General features: G+C 43.9%; 1 protein-coding gene across 2 annotated transcripts in view; it reads right to left on the bottom strand.

Moving 5' to 3' along the window:
- Positions 1-14253: 14253 nt before the first annotated feature.
- The window catches only part of LGALS9 (galectin 9), a 43424-nt gene continuing 36781 nt past the window's right edge, over positions 14254-20896 (bottom strand). For both annotated transcript variants that reach the window (XM_023556176.2, XM_023556174.2), the window contains one exon: positions 14254-19617. In XM_023556176.2, coding sequence (XP_023411944.1) covers positions 19471-19617 — 147 coding nt within the window. In that variant the 3' untranslated portion in view covers positions 14254-19470. The remainder of the gene's footprint in view (positions 19618-20896) is intronic.

Raw genomic sequence — 20896 nt, 5'->3', positions numbered from 1 at the left:
CTAACAGAACACAAAAATCTTTCCACTCTTTTTCTATCAGCATTTATTGAATAGAAAATTTGTTGGAGCAATGAAGACCCTCCTGACTGAAGCCTGTACCAACGATTGTGAAGAAAGATGATTCAAAATATAGGGTCACAGTTTCTAGCCAATCTGTGAAAAGGTGAAGTTTTCAGTGGTTTTGCCCATGTTGTAATGTTAATGTATACTGATGATTCTGTAATATTTCCTTGGACTCTGACAGACATGGCTCTAGCAGCATGCTTGTGAGTTTTCCCACTTTTGTTTGTTCTATAATATTTCCTTGGAGTCGGGCAGACATGGCTGTGGCTGCGTGGTTGTCCATTTCCCACTTTTGCATTTTTGAATATATGTCAAATAACGCCTTCTTTTTGCTTAAAAAAAAATGATATAACAGTTACAATTATACGTACACTTAACAAAGGAGCCTGAGGTGGTACGCCCACCAAAAAAACCAAGCAATTTGCAATCGACTGCTAACCCAAAGGTTAGTGGTTGAACCCACCCAGTGGTGCCGTGGAATAAAGGCCTGGTGAACTGCTACTTTAAAAAATTACAACCAAGGAAGCCCTATGGAGCAGTTCTGCTCTGTAGCACATGGGGGTCTCAGTGAAAATGGAGACCGAGGGGAAGCCATGCAATGAGAAGTCCCCCAAATCATCTTTCAGTCTGGATGGGCCACTTCCAGCATCCGGGGTGACTTTCTCTGCCCTGCACTTTCTTGGAGAGACATTCCACATGGTCTGCAGAGAGCACTCTCTATCAGACCTTGTTGAAGTCCTTCCTCCAGCTCTGACAGTCATTTCCCTTGATATCTTCACGGCAAAGAAAGGGCCACGTGGACTCTGGCAGCAAGGTCATATGTGGGGTTAATCAAAAGGCAGCCAGGCTTCCTGGGAGGGGATTCCAGGAGTCTCATCTGCACCCAGCCCAGCCCTTCCTCCACAGTGCAGCCTCCAGAGCAGTGGAGTCAGTATGGCTGGTGGCACCCAGTGTGGTATACTTCATGATGTCATCCCCCTCATGGACTTCCTCTAGTACCAGACCATACAGAATCCTTGGTAATGTTTTTTGTACTAATGTTACTCACAAATAGCCATTCCCCTATATCACTGAATGTAATGGTGTTGTAGGGGAAAAAACAACACATAGTAAACCGAAAAGAAAGTTGTATTCGGCATATAGTCAAAAAGACAAAAGTGGGAAGCAGACAAGGATGCTGCCAGAGCTAACGTCTGCGCAAATCCGAGGAAGGCCACAGAATCATCGGTATATATTTATAACACAAAAAAGGGTAGAATCTTTGAAAGCTTCACCTTTTCACAGATTGGTTAGAAACTGTGGTCTTACATTTTGAATTGCCTTTCTTAACAATCATTGGTGTAGGTTTCAGTAACCGGCAGTCAGGAGGGTCTTCATTGGTCCATCAAATTTCTATTCACTAAATGTTAATAGAAAAAGATAAGAGTGGAAAGCCTTTTGTGTTCTGTTTGATTGGCTTGATGCAAAAAGTTCCCTAAAAGATTTTCTTCCTTAAAAGATAATTTCTAATATTGTCTCATCTATTGTCTCTATCTCAGGGCCCAGTTGATGTGTCCTACTGAGTCTTTGTGGGCCCAGCTTTAGCCTTGTAGGTATATTGATACGTGTAAGCTGGGGTTATGAAAAATGTTTTTGTTGTTATAACTAACTGTAGGGATACTTCTATAAAAATAATAAATTTCTGCTGCAACACTGAATAAAAATTTTATAGACAGGCATTTTGGTGTCACCCCCTCTGACAGTGTAACCTGGTACAGTCCAAACCTCCTGCATCCCCCTTGTGACTCCACTGCTCCCAGGGGATGTCAGTGCTGCCAATCCAAGGACCCCACTTTGAGCCCCACCAGAGTTCCTTGTGGGTCTGGATACTTGATGGAGTTAGCGGGATGAGGGGTATCTCATGGACACAGAGCTGAGTGCCCCAGCCCGGTGGCTGGCAGAACCCCATAACCTGAGGTGCCCTCCCCATGCATACCCCTACCCCTACTGCTGAGGAGACACGCCCTGGTACAGCACATTCAGGCCTCTACTCCGGGTCAGTTTCTCTTGATCCACTTCCCTTTCTCCTGCTGAGAAGCAGGTTTCTGATGAGCAGCCTCTGGCATCTGGTTCCCTGGCCCTGCCCCTGGCCCTCATGTCTCATCCCAGCCCTGCACCTATCTCAGAAGCATGGGGTTGTTTTTGAGATCCCTCTCAGTATCCAGGCTTCCTGCACCTGAGACTCCAGCCCAAGAGGCCTCAGCCCAATGTGCTTTCTCCCAGCACCTGTGCTGGATTTTTGAGGTGCCCACAGAGAGCCACAGAGAGCAGGCTTGATGACAGGACCCTACCTGTCCAAAGCCAGCCCCCCTCACTCCCCTTGTCCATGGCCCCCCAAATCCAGAGAATCTCAAATATCTCCAAACACATTTAATAACTACATTCTGTCATACAGTAACCATCTGTACTCTGATTAATGTAAAATTGAGAGATTTATTGAAAGAAAAGGGAAATCTTGAGCTGGGAACAGACTGAGCTCCCTGTGGGGGAATCCAGTGATCCAAAATGGCAACTCAGCCTCCTGACATTTTATAGGAGGGGAACAATGGATATGAAACACATTACTTGATTGGAATTTACAAACTTAAATCATTGGAAGACATTACTGGACTGGTAATTACAGGCTTACATCATCAAAAGACGTTACTTGATTAGTAGTAGATCATTTAAAGGCAGGACTTCCTGTGGCGGGAACTCGTGAAAAAGAATTCCTGTGGTAGAACTTGTAAGGCAGGGTTTCCTGTGCCAAGCTCTGTATGGGGAATGGTTTAAAAGGATATATTTCTCTTTCTTAGATTGGTTACAGTATGGCAGTTACATGGGTATGTGACAAGGAGAGGTCCCAGTGTGGTTATGTCATCATTACCAGACATTCCTCTCTTAGAAACTGTATGGAAGGTGGCTGCCACTAGGTTGAAAGCAGAACCAACAAATGAGCAACACACCCAATGCTCAAACTGGCCATTTTAGATCTTAACAGGAACCTCAATTTTTTTTTCTTTAATTCTCTTACACATTCCTGTCTTTTCATGGAATTTTGAGAGAAATTCTTTCGTCAGTTCACTAACTACTATTCTGAAACAAGGCTTTCTTCAGCATAGACTTTGATCCTATGTTTATTCTGGATGGCTGCTTATTTACACATCTTTAAGACTTCCGGTGTTATGCATGTGGAAAGGTTGTTATTGTTATGTGTCATCGAGTTGGCTCTGACTCATTACTGACTCCACACACAATGAAACTCCTGCCTGGTACTTCCTTCAAGAGAGATTTGTTTGCTCTTCTGGCAGGCCATGGCACATTCAATATTCTTCACCAACACCCTGATACAAAGGTGTCAATTCTTCCTTCTTCCTTATTCACAGTCTGACAGTCACATGCACATGAGACCACTGAAAATAGAGCCCTGATCAAGTGCACCCTAGTGCTCATCTTAACATCACCAATTTTTTTAACATTTCAAAAAGTCTTTGGCAGCAGATTGGTCCAAAAGCAACACATCACTTGATCTCTTGACTGCTCCTTCTAGGGGCACTGATCGCGGATTTAAGAAAAATGAAATGAAACTATAAATAGCAGCAGAACATTGTGAAAAGGTAGCTGAGCACTTTGACATCTTCACCATGCCACAGCTTTAGCCTCTTGCTTCCGTAGTTTTATTACTTGAGGGTTAGTGCAGGGTAGGCCATGTTAGAGGAATAATATGACATCCGATGGCTTATTCAAGGAGTGGGCTCAAGTCCATCTGAAGTGTAAGTACTGTCAATGTACGTTATTCTTTTCATAGGCATTGAACGAGTCTTTTGGGTAACGGCATTTTTCAAAAGTTTCATACGGCATTTAACAATCCCAAGGGAAGAATAGCCTCAAAAAACTATAACATAAACCAGGGAACTTCTTTAAGGGGTTCCCTCCATCTCTCCCTTGCTCATCTCTTGACCTTTTGTCTCTTCTCCTTTCTAATAGTTTCAAATGATCAGTCCAATCTAAACTCTCATCTTAAGAATGGATGTCTGAAGGGATTTCCATATGGTCTAAGATACACTGCCCTGTAGTAGTCTAACTATCCAAACAGTGTAAAGCCCAGGTGTAGAACTCAGTATTTGGATTTGAATTATCAAAGGTAGGGTATCTTGATCCTCCACATAAGAATACATATCCATATGGAGCACATATTATGCCTGTCCTGACACCTTTTGGATTGGGTTTGACATCTTTATCTGGAGAGGGATGGTTTGACTCATCTGTTCAAATTAATTCTCTGTCAAGGAGTTGTTGCAAATAGTCATTCTAACCTTAGCCAATTCCACATTTGGACACAAAAATACTTTTTTTTCCTTACAGATATGCTGTTAAATTTCCTGGAAAAGCCATGTTGCAATATCTAGGAGGGACATTATATGAAATTAAGGGCTCATTTTTACAATCTGAAGAGGAGATAAAGGGTATTTTAGAACGCTCTGTAACTCTAATCTGAGTCAGATTGAAACACGGGACTTGGGGTTGAGTCAGTACTTCAGGAGGAGGCCACAAAATCACACGTGTGGATCACCTAGAGGTGAGGTCAAAATTGATGATAGCGGGGGGAATAAAGCTGTAATTCTGTATGGGAGTGGCTAATGGATCTGAGTTCTCACTTACAGTTTTGGGTAAAGATGACAGATGCAGCATCCAGTCAGATATGTGGATGGTGCAACTGCCTGAGTGAGTTTAATAGATTGCATTCTCATGCCAAGATTTAACGGGAGCCATTTATGATGCATAGGTGGCGTAGTGGTTAAGTGCTACGGCTGCTAACCAAGGTGTCAGCAGTTCGAATCCACCAGGCACTCTTTGGAAACTCTATGGGGCAGTTCTACTCTGTCCTATAGGGTCGCTATGAGTCGGAATCGACTCGACGGCACTGGGTTTGGTTTTGGTTTTTTGTATGATGCATAGCAGTATTGGCAGAAAGTATAAGAAGAGCTTCATGGTAGAGAAATTCAACACAAAAGACATAAACAAAGTCTACCAGCGGTGTTATAAAAGTTTGGGATTTCAGGGGAAGAACAAAAAATTAAGACAAGAAATAATATCCCACGGTTGGAGTCCAATGACAATACAAAGGATTAGGATAATTGGAAAACAAATTCTTAGTACCTCTGAAGTAGAGAAAATATATTTTCTTTGGTGTTTTAGTATTAAAGTAGAAAGAATATATTTTCTAGTGTTTTCATATAGCTGTATAAACTGTGATTAATCTCTAGTCTTTGAAAGGTAGCTACTTGCTCTGAAATCTGTCTCATGATTGTTCCTTTGTAGAAAAACAAAGTAATCAAGATTTTTTTTTTATTGATTAAACTATGTTCCTCTCCCGGGGGGCAACACAATAAGCAATACTGTCAGGACAGAGGTAGTTGAACAAAACTCAGATCCATCTTGTGACCAAAACCAGGATGGCGTCTAGACACCTGCAAGACTGCAATAATAGGTCACTTCATCATTATGTCCATCTCAAAGAAGAACCAATGTTCCTGGAAATCTCTAAACCCTGACCTCCTCCCTATAAAACCCTTTAGTTAGCCCTTTTCAGGCAGACAGAATTTGGGAGGAACCTATCCCCCCTGTCTCTAGGGTACCGGTGTTCAATAAAGCCCTCTTGCTGCTTACCTCCCTCATGTCTCAGTATTGGCTTTGCTGCAGGTGGCTTGAATCCGTGATTTGCAGAAACACCTCTTTAGCTAAATCTTTTCCACCCTAAAAATTTGAGTTTATAACGCAAAAGGCTATTTCAAAAGCAATGGCGAGTTATAATTTCAAAGTAAGCAAAAATGACTATAATGGCCAGAAGATGGCAATACAAATGAGTCAGATCATTAAAACTATCAAAATATCCATAACTAAAAATTTGATCCTGGTGACTAAGAAATTGTTTTGAAAAGTTGAAGCCCTTGTCTTATTCATCTAGTGCTGCATAACAGAAATATCACAAGTGAATGGCTTTAACAAAGAGAAATTTATTTCTTCACAGTAAAGTAGGCTAAAAGTCCAAATTCAAGGTATCAGCTCTAGGGGAAGAATTTTTCTCTCTGTTGGCTCTGGAAGAAGGTGCTTGTCCTCAGTCTTCCCATGGTCAAAGAGCTTCTCAGGCACAGGGACCCGGGGTCCGAAGGATGAGCTCTGCTCCTGGCATTGCTTTCTTGGTGGTATGAGGTCCTCAACTCTCTGCTTGCTTCCCTTGCCTTTTATTTCTTGAGAGGTAAAAGGTGGTGCAGGCCACACCCCAGGGAAACTCTCTTTACCGTGGATCAGGGAGGTGACCTGAGTAAGGGTGGTGTTACAATCCCACCCTAATCCTCTCACCATAAGATTAAAATCACAAAATGGAGGACAACCACACAATACTGGAAATCATGGCCTAACCAATTTGATACAAACATTTTTTGGGGGGCATAATTAAATCCATCACAGCCCTCATTTAAACAACTTATTTTCACAGGTACCAACTGGCATAATTTAATCACCAAAACTACCAAGATATAATTCTACAATCATGCATAACGAAGATATCAAATAATACAAAGATATGAAAAAATGATAAAGAAAAAAGCAAACAGCCCAACTCATACTGCAGGCTTCATAGGCAGTTTCAGGTCAGGTCCAAAGATCTTGGGAAAACAGTCTACCCAGCCGTCATCTGCTTCTCTTCCTTGTGATGTTTGAATTTTTATTTCAAATCTTCATGAGTCTCAACAGTCCATTTGGGAGTCAGGGCTTTCTTCAGTTGAGGTAAATGAATCCAAGCCTTAACTCCCTGGAATTTCGTGGCACAAGGATTAGTGAGAAGGACCAAATATGTTCCTTTCCATCAAGGTTCGAGAGAATCTTTAAATTGGTGTCTTTTCCAGTAAACATGATCTCCAATTGAACATTAGGTAATTTAGATATTTCTTGCCTTTGATTATCAAAAGCTTCCTTAATGTGTGTAAAGTATTCTTTAGAATATTGGATCAAAGATCTACAATACTGTAACAGATCAGATTAAACTAAATTCGAATCAGGGCATGTCACCCAATAGGGGAGGGCCATTGGCCATCCATTGATAATTTCATGAGGAGTCAATTTGTGAGGTCCATATGGAGTAGTTCTTAAATTTAAAAGGGCCAGAGGCAGCACTGTTACCTGAAGCAGGTCCTGCCTGGTGCAGCTTCTTGTCAATAAAGACACACAGAGGTGAAGGGGAAGGAAGAGCATTTGTTGAAAGTATGCAGGCAAGGAGCAAGCTCCTCAATCATAGGGAGGCAGAACCTTTTATACCGTCCCTCTCAAAGAAGTGCATACAAACATTATGGAATACATCAGTTCTCATGACTTACAGGCACAGTAAGACAAATTGCAATTTTTTGCTTAGCATGTACAGAAAATGACAGATAAGTCCTGCCTTGGGCAGAGATTTTAATATTTAATTAGGTCTTAAGGAAGCTTAAGTTACTTTAGGACACTTTTGAGGCTAGTAAACTCATTTTGACTGGTTTAAGGCAGAAGCTGAGTCACAGGCAGTGCTCAGGGTATTGATGATAATGGACAGGAGGAACAGGTCTTTCTTGATAGCGGCTGAGCAGCTGTTGGCTGCACTTGATATCAATCCATCCTTTCTGGGGATATAGCGATAAGCCATATTCCCTTGGTTGTGCAGAGCACTTTCTAAATTGGGCAATGGCGTCTCGACGTAGGGTATTGTATTGAACATAAGTTTCTATGCTTGGTGTGATGGTTAAGATTGTGTGTCAACTTGGCTGGGCTATGATTGTCAGTGTTTTGGCAGTTGTGTGATGTTGTGGTCAGTTCCCTGTTGAGATTTGGTAAGTGATCACCCCCATGATGGGATCTACTGTGAGTAGCCAGTCGGTTGAAGGGGAGTTTCCTTGGGAGTGTGACTTGCACCAGCTGTAGGTGGGTGTTCTGGCAGGGCTCAGGGGCTCTTGCTTGTTCTGAATCCTGCAGCTGGCTCCTATTCATCTAACCTCTGGTGTTTGGGCCTTTAGCTAGCAGCTTACTTGTGGTCTTGCCTGCTAATCTTGGGATTCATTGAACTTCACAGCCTGTGAGCAACAGCCCTCCTCTCTGACCTACCAATCTTGGGTTCGCCAGCCCCCATGGCTACGTGAATCAGGAGATGCCTCGATCCTGATCCATGGACTTAGGACGTCACAGCCTCTACAACTGTGTGAGCCATTTCCTTAATATAAATCTCTCTCTCTATATATATGTACATATTTATTTGCTTTACTTACTGGTTTTGCCTCTTTAGAGAACCCAGCCTAAGACATTTGGTACTGAGAGTGGTTCTAGAGAAACAAAATTGTAAGGATGAATTCTCTAAATTGGATCTCAAGTCTGGTTAGTCTTAAAGATTTTGATGACTCTGTTTCCAGTAGTAAAGAGGGCACTGTTAATCCATGGTGTGAGGTGGCAATTCAAATACGAAAATATCACCACCACTAGATCAGATATTGGCGAAAGACGAGACTCTGGATGGTTGCATGTATGATACCTCTTTACAATTTTATCATAATGAGAAGTATAAGGAAGTTGGCTGGTTGATCCTACTTTCCCTAGACAAACTGGTGAAGGAAAGGGATGAGCTCAGGGCTTCAGAGTCAAATCTCAACTGCCACATAATCCAAAGGCTTAGGGAAATTCGCATGTTAGAGTGGATTTATCGGGTTAGATCCACAGACCCACACATAGAGTGCCCAGAGGACACACCCTTTATCACAAGGGTGAGGAACAAATTTATGAAGGGAGTCCCAGCATCCTTGAATCCTGCTGTGATTGCTATTTTATGTAAGTCAGATTTGACAGTGGGAACTGTCCTAACTGAATTAAAACACCTAACTCCAATGGGATTGATTGGCCCTCATGGTGGTAGGGGCCAAGTGGTAACACTCATAAACAAAGACAAGGTGGGCGTGGTTACGTTAATGAATCGCAGAGTCAAAGCAGTAATCTGAATAGTCTGACTGGTATGGACTTATGGTATTGGCTACTTAGTCATGGTGTCCCTAGGAGTGAAATAGATAGGAAATCTACTAAAAATTCACATGATCCTATTCATCTAACCTCTGGTTCTTGGGACTTTAGCTAGCAGCTTACTTGTGGTCTTGCCTGCTAATCTAGCAGATGAATTCTAGGTCAACTGAACAGCAGTCTAACTCTAACTGCCAGAATAGAGAGTCATGGCCCCTCAATCAATTCCCAGACTTGAGCGAGTTTACAGACCCACAACCCCTTGATTGAAGTGGTGGTCAGATCCCATTAGGGAAGGACTCCAATACTTATACTGTTAACCTTTCTCCCAGCCTTCCCCAAAGGTATCTATAGCCTTTTACGAGAGTGACTGCCCACTGGGGAAAAGGAAAGAAAGAATCAGACTTTTCAGGGATTACTGGATACTGGCTCTGAACTGACACTAATCCCAGGAGATCTAAAACGTCACTGTGGCCCACCAGTCAGAGTGGGGGCATATGGACGTCAGGTTATTAATGGAGTCTTAGCTTATGTCAGTCTCACAGTAGGTCCAGTGAGTCCCCCAACCCGTCTCGTAGTGATTTCCCAAGTTCCAGAATGCATAATTGGAATAGATATACTCAGCAACAGGCAGAACCTCCACATTGGACCCCTGACAAATGGAGTAAGGGCAATCACGGTAGGAAAAGTCAAGTGGAAGCCATTAGAACTGATCCTACCTAGGAAAAACAGTAAACCAAAAGCAATATCGCATTCCTGAAGGTAATGCAAAGATTACTGCCACCAACAAAGACTTGAAAGATGCAGGGGTGGTGGTTCCCATCACATCCCCATTCAACTTGCCTATTTGGCTTGTGCAAAAAACAGATGGATCTTGGAGAATAACAGTGGATTATCAAAAACTTAACCAGGTGGTGACTTGAATTGCAGCTGTTGTTCCAGATGTAATCTCATTGATTGAGCAAACTAATACATCTCCTGGTACCTGGTATGCAGCTATTGTTCTGGCTAATGCCTTTTTCTCCAAACTTGTTTTGATGGCCCATCAGAAACAGTTTGCCTTTAGCTAGCAAGGCCAGCCATATACCTTCAATTGCCTACCTCAGAGCTGTATCAACTTTAAACTATCACCTTTCCCTTCCACACGATGTCACACTGGCCCATTACATTGATGACATTATCCTAATTGGACCTAGTAAGGAAGACGTATCAATGACTGTGGAGTTACTGGTAAAACATTTTCATGCTAAAAAAATTTTTTTTTTTCATGCTAGACGGTCGGAAATTAATCCCACAAAAAAATTACAGTAGAACCTCAGTGAAATTTCTAGGGGTCCAGTGGTATGGGACATATTGAGATATTCCTTCTAAAGTTAAGAATAAGTTATTGCATCTGACCCCTCCCATAATTAAAAAGGCGGCACTACGCCTAGTGGGCCTCTTTGGATTTTGGAGGCAGCATATTCCTCATCTGGGTGTACTACTCCAGCCTCTTTATCAAGTGATTCCAAAAGCTGCTATTTTTGAGTGGGACCCAGAATGAGAGAAGGCTCTGCAACAGGTTCAGGCTGCTGTGCAAGCTGCCGTGCCACTTGGACCATACGATCCAGCTGATCCATTGGTGCTTGAAGTGTCCATGGCAGATAGAGATGCTGCTTGGAGTCTTTGGCAAGCCCCTATTGGTGAATCACAGCACAGACCCTTAGGATTTTGGAGCAAAGCGCTGCCATCCTCTGCAGATAACTACGCTCCTTTTGAGAAACAGTTTTGGCTTGTTACTGGGCCTTAGTAGAGACAGAATCCTTAACCATGGTACACCAAGTCACCATGTGGCCTAAGCTGCCCAACATGAACTGAGTGTTATCTGACACACAGAGTCATAACGTTGGACATGCACAGTAGCACTCCATCATTAAATGGAAGTGGTTATGTACGAGATTGGGCCCCAGTAGGGTCTGAAGGCGCAAGTCAGTTGCATGAAGAAGTGCCCAAATGTCCATGGTCTCCACTCCTGTCACATTACCTTCCATCTCTCAGTTTGCACCTATGGCTACATGGGGAGTCCCTTATGTTCAGTTCACTGAGGAAGAGAAAACTCGTGTTGGGTTTACTGATGGTTCTGTGTGACATGCAGGCACCACTGGAAAATGGATAGCGGCAGCACTACAGCCCCTTTCTGGGACATCCCTGAAGGACAGTAGTGAAGGGCAATCCTCCCAATGGGCAGAACTTCAAGCAGTGCACCTGGTTGTTCACTTTGCTTGGAAGGAGAAATGGCCATATGTGCAACTGTATACTGATTCATGGGCTGTGGCCAATGGTTTGGCTGGGTGGTCAGGGACTTGGAAGGAACACGATTGGAAAATTGGAGACAAGGATTTATGGGGAAGAGGTATGTGGATAGCTTTCTTGAATGGGCCAAAGAAGAGAAGATATTTGTCTCTCATGTGAATGCTCACCAAAGGATGACATCAACAAAGGAGGATTTTAACAATCAAATGGATAGCATGACGCCTTCTGTGGAAACCAGTCATCCTCCTTCCCCAGCTACTCCCATAATTGCTCAATGGGCTCATGAACAAACTAGCCATGGTGGCAGTGATGGAGGTTATGCATGGGTCCAGCAACATGGATTTCCACTCATCAAGGCTGACTTGGCTACAGCCACTGCTGAGTGCCACATCTGCCAGCAGCAGAGACCAACACTGAGTCCCTCATATGGTACCATCCCTCGAGGTGATCAGCAAGCAACCTCGTGGCAAGTTGATTACATTGGACCACTCCCATCATGGAAAGGGCAGAGTTTTGTTCTTACTGGAATAGGCATTTACTGTGAATACGGATTTGCCTTCCCTGGACGCAATGCTTCTGCCAAAACTACCATCCGTGGACTTACAGAATGCCTTATTCACCATCATGGTATCCCACACAGCATTGTGTTGGATCAAGGGACTCACTTCACTGCAAAAGAAGTGGGGCAGTGGGGCCCATGCTCATGGAATTCCCTGGTCTTACTATGTTCCCCATTATCCTGAAGCAGCTGGCTTGATAGAACAATGGAATGGCCTCCTAAAGACACAATAATGGTGTCAGCTTGGTGGCAATACCTTACAGGGTTGGGGCAATGTTCTCCAGGAGGCTGTGTATGCTCTAAACCAGCATCCAATATATGGTGCTCTATCTCCCATAGGCAGCATTCATGAGTCCAGGAATCAAGGGGTGGAAATGGGAGTGGCACCACTCACTAATACCCCTAGTGACCCACTCACAAGACTTTGCCTCCTGCCTCTGAGACGTTATGCTCTGCAGGTCTGGAGGTTTTAGTTCCAAAGGGAGGAATGCACCCATGTGGAGATGTATCACTGATTCCATTGAACTGGAAGCTAATAATGACACCTGACCATTTTGGGTTCCTTATTCCTCTGGAGGGTTAGGCAAAGAAGGGAGTTACCATACTGGCTGGTGTGATTGGTCCTTATTATCAAGAGGAAATCAGATTGATATTACATAGTGGAGGTAAAAAAAAAAAAAAAGGGTATATCTGGAATGCAGGAGATACCTTAGAGCATCCCTTAGTACTACTATGCCCTGTGACTACAGCAACCCAATTCTGACATGACTACTAATGACCCAGACTCTTCAGGAAAGAAGGTTTAGGTCACCCCATCAGGCAAAGAACCACGACCAGCCGAAGTGCTTGCTATGGGAAAAGGGAATAGGAATGGGTGGTGGAAGAAGGTAGTTCTAAATACCAGTTACAGCCACCTGATCAGTTGCAGAAACGAGGACTATAATTGTTATGAGTATTTCTGCTTTGTATGTGTGCATCAAATATTTTTGTTTTCTTCACTTATAAAAATATGTAAACAGGGCTAGTGCTTTTTCTGTTGTATGTGTGTTCGTTGTATCATATTAGACACAAGTATGACTTTACAATTGTCTTTATCCACAGATTATGTATGGTTTAAGGAGATGTGTACAGGTGCCAAGTTGACAAGGGGTGGACTGCGATGGTTAAGATCGTGTACCAACTTGACTGGGCCGTTATTCTCAGTGTTTCGGCAGTTGTGTGATGTTGTGGTCACTTTCCTGTTGAGATTTAATATGTGATCACCCCCATGATGGGATCTGCTGTGAGTAGCCAATTGGTTGAAGGGGAGTTTCCTTGGGCATTTGACCTCCATGGAGTGTGGGTGGATGTTCTGGAAGGGGCTTTTGCTCATTTTGGATCCTGAATCTGGCTCCTGTTTGTCTGACCTCCAGCTCTTGGGACTTTAGCTAGCAGCTTACCTGAGGTCTTGCCTGCCAATCTTGGGATTCGTTGATCTTCAAGGCCTGTGAGCAACAGCCCTGTTCTCCGACCCCCTGATCTTGGGTTCACCAGCCCCTGCAGCTATGTGAATCAGGAGAAGCCTCGATCCTGACCCATGGACTTGCGATATTATAGCCTCTACAACTGCTTGAGCCATTTCCTTGATATAAACCTCTCTCTCTCTGTATATATTTATATGCTTTACTTGTTTCGTTTCTCTAGAGAACCCAGCCTAAGACACTTGTTTATAGAACAGCAGACAAAAATTCCTATTACAATCAAAGAAAATAAAAATAGTAAACAAATGCTTATTTATTTATTTATAACCAGGAGGTGAGCCGGTCAAAGATATTTGACCTATCTTGGTTAGGAACATGAAGCCAAGTAGCATTCTGATGTATTGACAAATCCAACAGCTTAATATTTTGGTCAAACTTGCTTCTGATTGGGCTAATTTGACTAAAGTATTACTATGCCAGATTTGGGCTAGGGGTAGGAACAAGGATAAAAACAAAAAGGACTTCAAAGCTTTTTGAACAGAAATTTTAGGTCCTGTGAGGGTTCACAGTTCCAGGTGTCCTCTGAGGATGTCATTGGTGAATTGAGGTCCGGAGCAAGTGCAGTCTTTAGCTGGGTGTGGTGAATCCAACTCTTAACTCCTTTTAGTCTGACCACCGTATGAGTGATGAGAGGCACCTTGGAGGGTCCACTTGGGCTGGAGTGTCTCGTCTTTCCAGGCTTGCAGCAGGACCCAATCTCCAGGTTGAAATGGATAGACCTTCACTTCAGGAGGATGTTTTTGTCCAGCAAGGGTGTACCTGTGAAGAGAATATAGGACAGAAGACAAAGAACCCAAATAATCTTGTACGACATTGTCATCTTTTACACTCAATTGGTCACTGTTCATCACCCCATAATTTTTCAGGAGGGGCTTTCCATGGACTAGCTCAAAAGGACTTAATTTAAGACTGCTTCTGGAAGCTGCCCTAACCCTAAGCAAGGCTATAGGGAGAGGCTGTTAATTTTGCTTCTTGACATACTTTTTGCTATGTGTCTTTTAAGTGTCTGGTTCATTCTTTCAACTTTTCCATTTGACTGTGGTCTCCAGGCCTCATGTAGTTGTCAGTTCTCCAATTTTGGGATTAGAACACCTGCAGCTATTCCTTGCCTCTCCTGCACAAATAGTTCAAAGGATTTCACTAGACTGGGGAGCCCCAGGGCTGGAGCCAATATGAGTTTTTCTTTGTCTGGAAGTCTTGTTATTGTTCATCAGTCCAAATAAAAGTATCTGAATCTTTCCCTTCAGTTGCTTTATATAAAGGTTTGGCATTTAGTCTGAAGTTGGGAATCCAGATTCTTCAAAAACCTGCCATTTCCAGGAATCTTCAGCATTGTCTCTGTGACCTGGAAAGCAAGATTATACAGATAGTCTCTTTTATCTCTGAGAGCAGTCTATTTTTCCTTGAGAGATCCAGAATCCTAGGAATGTAACCTCAACTTGGGAAATCTGGGACTTAAGTCTGGATACTTCGTACCCAGCATGGCCCAGAAAGTTAAGAGTGGTGATAATGTTTAAATCTGATTCTTCTTTAGTCTTGCTTGCTATGAGCAAGTTGTTCACATTTTGAAGCAGAATTCCATTTTGGAGAGTTAACTGTCTTAAGTTGTTAGCCAGAGCGATGCCAAACAATGTGGGACTATTTTTGAACCCCCATGAGGTATGGTCTAGCAGGACTGTTGTTTATCACCCCTTTCAGGTTCTCCCATTCAGAAGCAAACAGTTCTTGGCTTTCAGACTCTAATGGTATACAAAAAAAGGCATCTTTTAAGTCTAGAACAGTAAACCAGCCAAAATCTCCTGGAAGAGTGGTCAGCAATGTATACGGATTTGGCTCTACAGGATGGACTGTAACTAATATTTGGTTAATTGCTCTGAGGTCTTGAACAAACCTATACTCATTGGAATGAGGTTTCTTTACAGGCAAAATTGGTGTATTATAAGTAGATTGGCATGGTCTTATGAGTCCAGATTTTAGATATTGGTGGATAAGTGGGTGGAGTACTAGCTTCACCTCTGGCCTTTGACGGAATTGCTTCACCTCTGGCCTTTGACGGAATTGCTTCACCTGTAGTGGGTTGATTCCTGCTAACACTTCACCTTTGACTGGAACAACATTTTTAGCTTGCTCTGGTTGCCCTTGTGCCCCTACCCAAGGGACTATTGTGTCCTCTATGTGTTTAGGCACAGTATTAGTAGGGGCTGCAGTGGATGTCATGAGGGTCAACAAGCAGACCTGCGTTCTCCACTCTTGCTCTTTTGGTAATGTTAAATTTGGTTCACCATCTTGGAAATGCCCTAGTAAGGGAACTGGGCACTCTGACAGGTAGAGAAAAGAATGAGTCAAAGTAGAGTCTCCAACCTAACACTCCTTGGGCTGGATAAAATTCCTAGTAACTTTTCTTCCCGTAACTCCCACCACCAGTAGGGATTTCGTTGATAAGGTTCCCTTCAGAATGTTAATAACAGAATGGGTGGCTCCTGTGTCCAGTAAAAAGTCAATCATTTCTCCCCCAACCTTTATTTTAACCAGGGTCTCCTTGGGGAAAACTAGAATAAGATTGGCCTCTGCTCACCCTCAGTCAAGCTCTTCACCTTTTTGTATCACAAAGTTTTTGGGTTCCTTTGGAGCCCTCTGTCTCTTAGGGCATTTTCTCTTCCAATGTCCTTGCTGTTTACACCACACACATTGGTTTTTCCCTACCTGAGGCTGTGTCCCAGACCTTGGGAAAAACTTCCTCAACAGCCTGGGGTGGAAGCCTCCTTTTGGCTGGAAGGCTGCCGCAAGCATAGCTACTTGTTGCTTGGCACAGTGGTTCTTTTTCTCCCGCACTTGTTCTAGGTTAGAATAGACCAACTTAGAAATTCTACCAACTTTGAAATTCCCATTCCTATACTGCCTTCTACTTTAATTTCTTTTTTGTGTCAGGGCCACTTTATCCTATGAATATCATATTCAGGCACCTCGGGATCTAGATCAGTAAATTGTCTGTAAACCGTGAAAATTCATTCAAGGAAGGTGGAGGAGTTTTTCTCCAGTTTTTGTTTGACTTCATACATTTTGTTTAAATTCTTTTGCTCTAGTGCCCCATTTTTGAGCCCAGTGAGCAAGCAGTCATGGTACTGACTTAATCTGGCTCAGCTGGGCTGGGTATTTGAGTTCCAACATGGTTCAGTAGTCATTATGGCCAAATTTACAGGGGGGTAGTCATTGGCATTTTGGTGGTGAAGTCTGCTTCCTTCTTGACCTTTCTAAAAAACCATTCTCCTCTCCACTGGAGTGAGTAAAGTGTCTCATAAGGTTTGACAGCCTGCCCAATTTGGGTAGTGAGTTTTAAAAATAGAAATGAAAAGATTATGCATTTGTTTAGGATCCTCTCAGTATGGTGGTAGAATGTTTTTCCCATTGAGTAAGTAAGAAGTCATGAATGGACTATGTACTCAGACCATGGATGGTACTCCTGTTACTCTGTCCTTACCTCCACGTAATGCAGGGAGTTGCCTCAATGGGTATAGACCCGTTGAGGGTCTTGGGGCCCCTGGACTGAATGGGGGCATCATTGGGAGTATAAGCCCAGGAAAGTATTTCAGCATTGGAGGCCTCAGGGGCTGACAGAGGGTTTACAGGATAAGGGGGAGGTCTATGACCTCTGGTTAAAACTGGCTCCTCTTTCAAAGGGCTAGATAAAAGAGGTCTTAACTCAGTTTCAACCATGATTTTACGTTGTTTCTGCAAACTCTTATTTTTCTACAGCAATATAAAAGGTTCAACATATGTTTTCTCATCTCACTTTCATTCTCTAGTACAGAGCAAATCTAACTGCAGTGTGGTGTTATAATTTAAGGATGCTTTCTCAAGCCAGCGTTTGCCATCCCTGAGTGTATATTGGGACCTGGTAGTGTTACAAAAATTTCATTCATTTTAGACTTTTTCATTAGGTCACATCCAAAATAAGGCCAATTCTTTAAAATACACCCTAGAGGACTACATTCTGGAATGCTTGAATTATTCCGTGGAACCAAAACCTAAAACTACAGAGGCCTATTTAAAACAAACGTATGTGACCCGACCTTCACCAGCTAAGCATTACCAGAATCTATAGTCTGTCTACTTTCTACGAATATGACTTATTTCTATAACAAACCAGGGAACACAGATGCCTATTCAAAATGAATGTGTTTGACCTGAGCTTCGCTGGCTAAGCACTACCAGATCTACTTTCTGAACAATAGGATTTATTTCCATACTCACCAAGGGAGTCTCTTCCCTCTTCCTGGGGTACCTGAGGCCGTTCTCTCTCCTCTCTCCTCCTCACACAGTCCATTCCCAAAGGGTCTGGGGTCAGCTCTAGCCTCAAGGTCCAAAATAAATTCTCCCTGAAGAAAGGTTACTGTGCACTTGGGAGAAGTGGTCAGATCCCATTGGCTGGAGGCGATCTCAGGAATAGCAGTGCTGGGCTTCTCTTGGGCTGCCAGAATTTGTTACCTGAAGCACCTCCTGCCTGGTGTGGCTTCTCGTCAATAAAGATAGACCAAGGTGAGGAGGGAGGAAGAGTGTTTATTGCAAACGTGCAGGCAAGGAGCAAGGAGGTGTATACCTCAAATACAGCTCCCCAAACAAAGGGAAGCGGAACCTTTTTACTGTCCCTCACAAAGAAGTACATAAAACATCATGGACTGCATAGGTTATCATGGGGCACAGATGCAGTAAAGCAAATTGCATTTTTTTTTCTTTAGCATGCGGTGAAAATGCCAGATAAGTCCCACTCTGGGCAAAGATTTTAATATTCAATTGGGTCTTAATGAGGCTTGGGTTACTTTAGGGCACTTCTGAGGCTAGTAAACTGATTTCGACTGGTTTTGGCTGATTTAAGGCAGAAGCTGAGTGAGTTACAGGCAGTGCTCAGGGTCTTGATGATAATAGACAGGAGGAGCAGGTCTTGCTTGATAGTGGCTGAGTAGCTGCTGGCTTCGCTCACTATCAGCACCTTAGTCCAAGGCAATTGTAAAAGATTTGGAAAGTTTGGCTAGTTGGGTTTTTATTATACCATTAGTTTTTTCAACTATACTGGAGGATTGAGCGTGATAAGGACAATGAAGTTTTTAGAAAAATGGGGAAGATTTTTCTTATTTTCTTAATCATATGCTCAGTAAAATGGGTGGCTTGGTCACTACAAAGGACCCCTGGGATTTCCGAAGCAGAGATAATGTTCTGAAGAAGTTTCTTGGCCAAAGCATGGCAGTAGCTTGACGGCTGGGGAAAGCATCCACCCACTGCTAGTGTGAAAACGGAACCAGCAAACAAGAGATCACACCCAATCCTCAAAACGGCCATTTCAGATCTCATCAGGTACCTCAATTTTTTTTTTCTTTGATTTCCTTACACAACTCCATGCCTCTGTTCTGGCAAGCATTTTTCTTTATTTCAGTGACAATGGGAAAAGTCAGTTGGGTGGAGGTTAGTGGGATGTCAAAAATGTAGGCTTCCTGGAGGGGATGTAGTATTGATGCAGGGTGAAGGTGTAGGTGAGAGGTCAGAGAAAGGGAGGAGCTGAAATCACCTCCCACCAGGAGTACACAGCTGGTGGCTTGGGGCTTGAGAAGGAGTCCAGTGGGGACTGGATGTGGCTGACAGGAAAAGGAGGAGGTGCAGGCCTGTGCCGGGAGCTTGAGAAGGCTTGGGACCCTCCCTCCCTGCTGATGGACAGACCGTGGGGCCTCAGCTTGCACAGAGGGCCCCCAGCTGAGCCCCTCTCATTGGATGGTAGGATTTGGGCAGCTGTAGCCTCAGGTGCTGCTGACTGACAAAGGCCATCCAGGCCAGCTGGCTATTGCCCAAAGCAGGGCCAGACAAGGCAAGAGATCCAGAAAAGCCTCAGGTCACAGGCTGAATGGGAAGGGCTAAGCTGGGCCTGGGGCAGGGGTGGTGGATTTGAGTGATCCAGGCAGGAATGCACCCCAGCCTGATAGCCAAGGGCCGGGGGTCTTCCTATGCCTGCACGTGGGCCAGTTGGATGTCACCCGCCACTTCCAGGTTGTTGATGGCCAGCAGGCTCTTCAGGCAGTAGCGGTATTCACACAAAAGCTTGCCATCCACCGTCACCCGGAGGCAGTGGTTTTTACACACTATCCGCACCTGGGTAGAGAGGCCACAGCATTTGCGTTACACTTGGAAAGTCCTCCAACAAAATGCAGGCTCAGGTCTCCCTCCCTCCCTGCCTCCCTTAATCCCTTCTTCCTCAAATATTGTTAACCCCACACCCAGTATTCTAGCCGTACTGAATAATTCACTTTTCTAATCACGTCATGTCGTTTCATTTTTGTGCTCTCCTTCTTCCATTCTTTCCCATATGCTGTTCCCTCTGCTTAGAATGCCCTTTTCCCCTGCTTCCCACCCCGGCCACCTTCCCCACATGAATAACTGCTAATCACCCTTTAGGAGTCAACCCCCTCTGGCAATCCCTCCCCACCTTTCTCCACCTCCTGACCCCCTCCTAGTGGAATCAGAGGCCTCCACAGACTTCCCCTGTACCATCACTCTGGGTTGGGGCAGTTCTACTCTGTCCTATAGGGTCGCTATGAGTCGGAATCGACTCAACGGCACTGGGTTTTGTTTTTTGTTTATCACTCTGGGTGGTTCATGGTTGTGTCTCTCTCCCTAACTGGCCCCTGAGCCACCAGGGGCAGAAACTCTGACTTGTATCCCTAGTACCCAGCACATAGGAGTGCTCTGAGCCTGGACTCCTAACTTGTCTTTTCTACCCCAATACATTCTCCATGAGGCAGGCAGAGCAAGTCTGTTAAAACCTCATCATCCCCACCACAATAGCTTATATCCCACGCATTATGTGTCCTCAGCATGTTACAAATATTATCTCATTGAATTCTTACAACTCTATGTGACTAAGATTATTATTGGCCCCATTTTGTAGATGAGGACACTGAGGCACAGAGCAGTTAAATCACTTGCCCCAGGTCACACAGCTATCTATAAATCAGAATATATTCTCCCTGGTCTGCAACCTCCCAATTGGAACCTCCCACTGCATTAAAATTCGAACTCCTTTCTATGCCCTCAAGGCCCTACACCAGTCATTTCCAACTCCTCTTGCAGAGTATTGGGGCATATTTTACAAACACAGTTGCCCAGGCTCACCCCCTCATTTTTTTTTTTTTTTTAAGCACCCTGGTGATCTGAATGTGTAGTCAGGGTTGAGAAAGTCTGCTCTCTGCAGTTCAAACCTCTAGCCTCTTCACCTCACACCTCTGCCCTCACTCTACTCAGAAGGCCCTGGACTTGATGTTTCTTAACAGTCCACACCCATGGTTCCCAACATTTGCAGTAGCTGTTCTCCTCGCTCACCTGGAATGCTCTCCCCATGGGTCCTTGCTGGCTGGCTTCTTCCCTCTCAGAC

The sequence above is a fragment of the Loxodonta africana genome, chromosome 18, assembly GCF_030014295.1.
Source record: "Loxodonta africana isolate mLoxAfr1 chromosome 18, mLoxAfr1.hap2, whole genome shotgun sequence".
Taxonomy (NCBI): domain Eukaryota; kingdom Metazoa; phylum Chordata; class Mammalia; order Proboscidea; family Elephantidae; genus Loxodonta; species Loxodonta africana.
The sequence above is the reverse complement of the archived record's forward strand: the minus strand, read 5'-3'. Positions and strand labels throughout refer to the sequence as shown.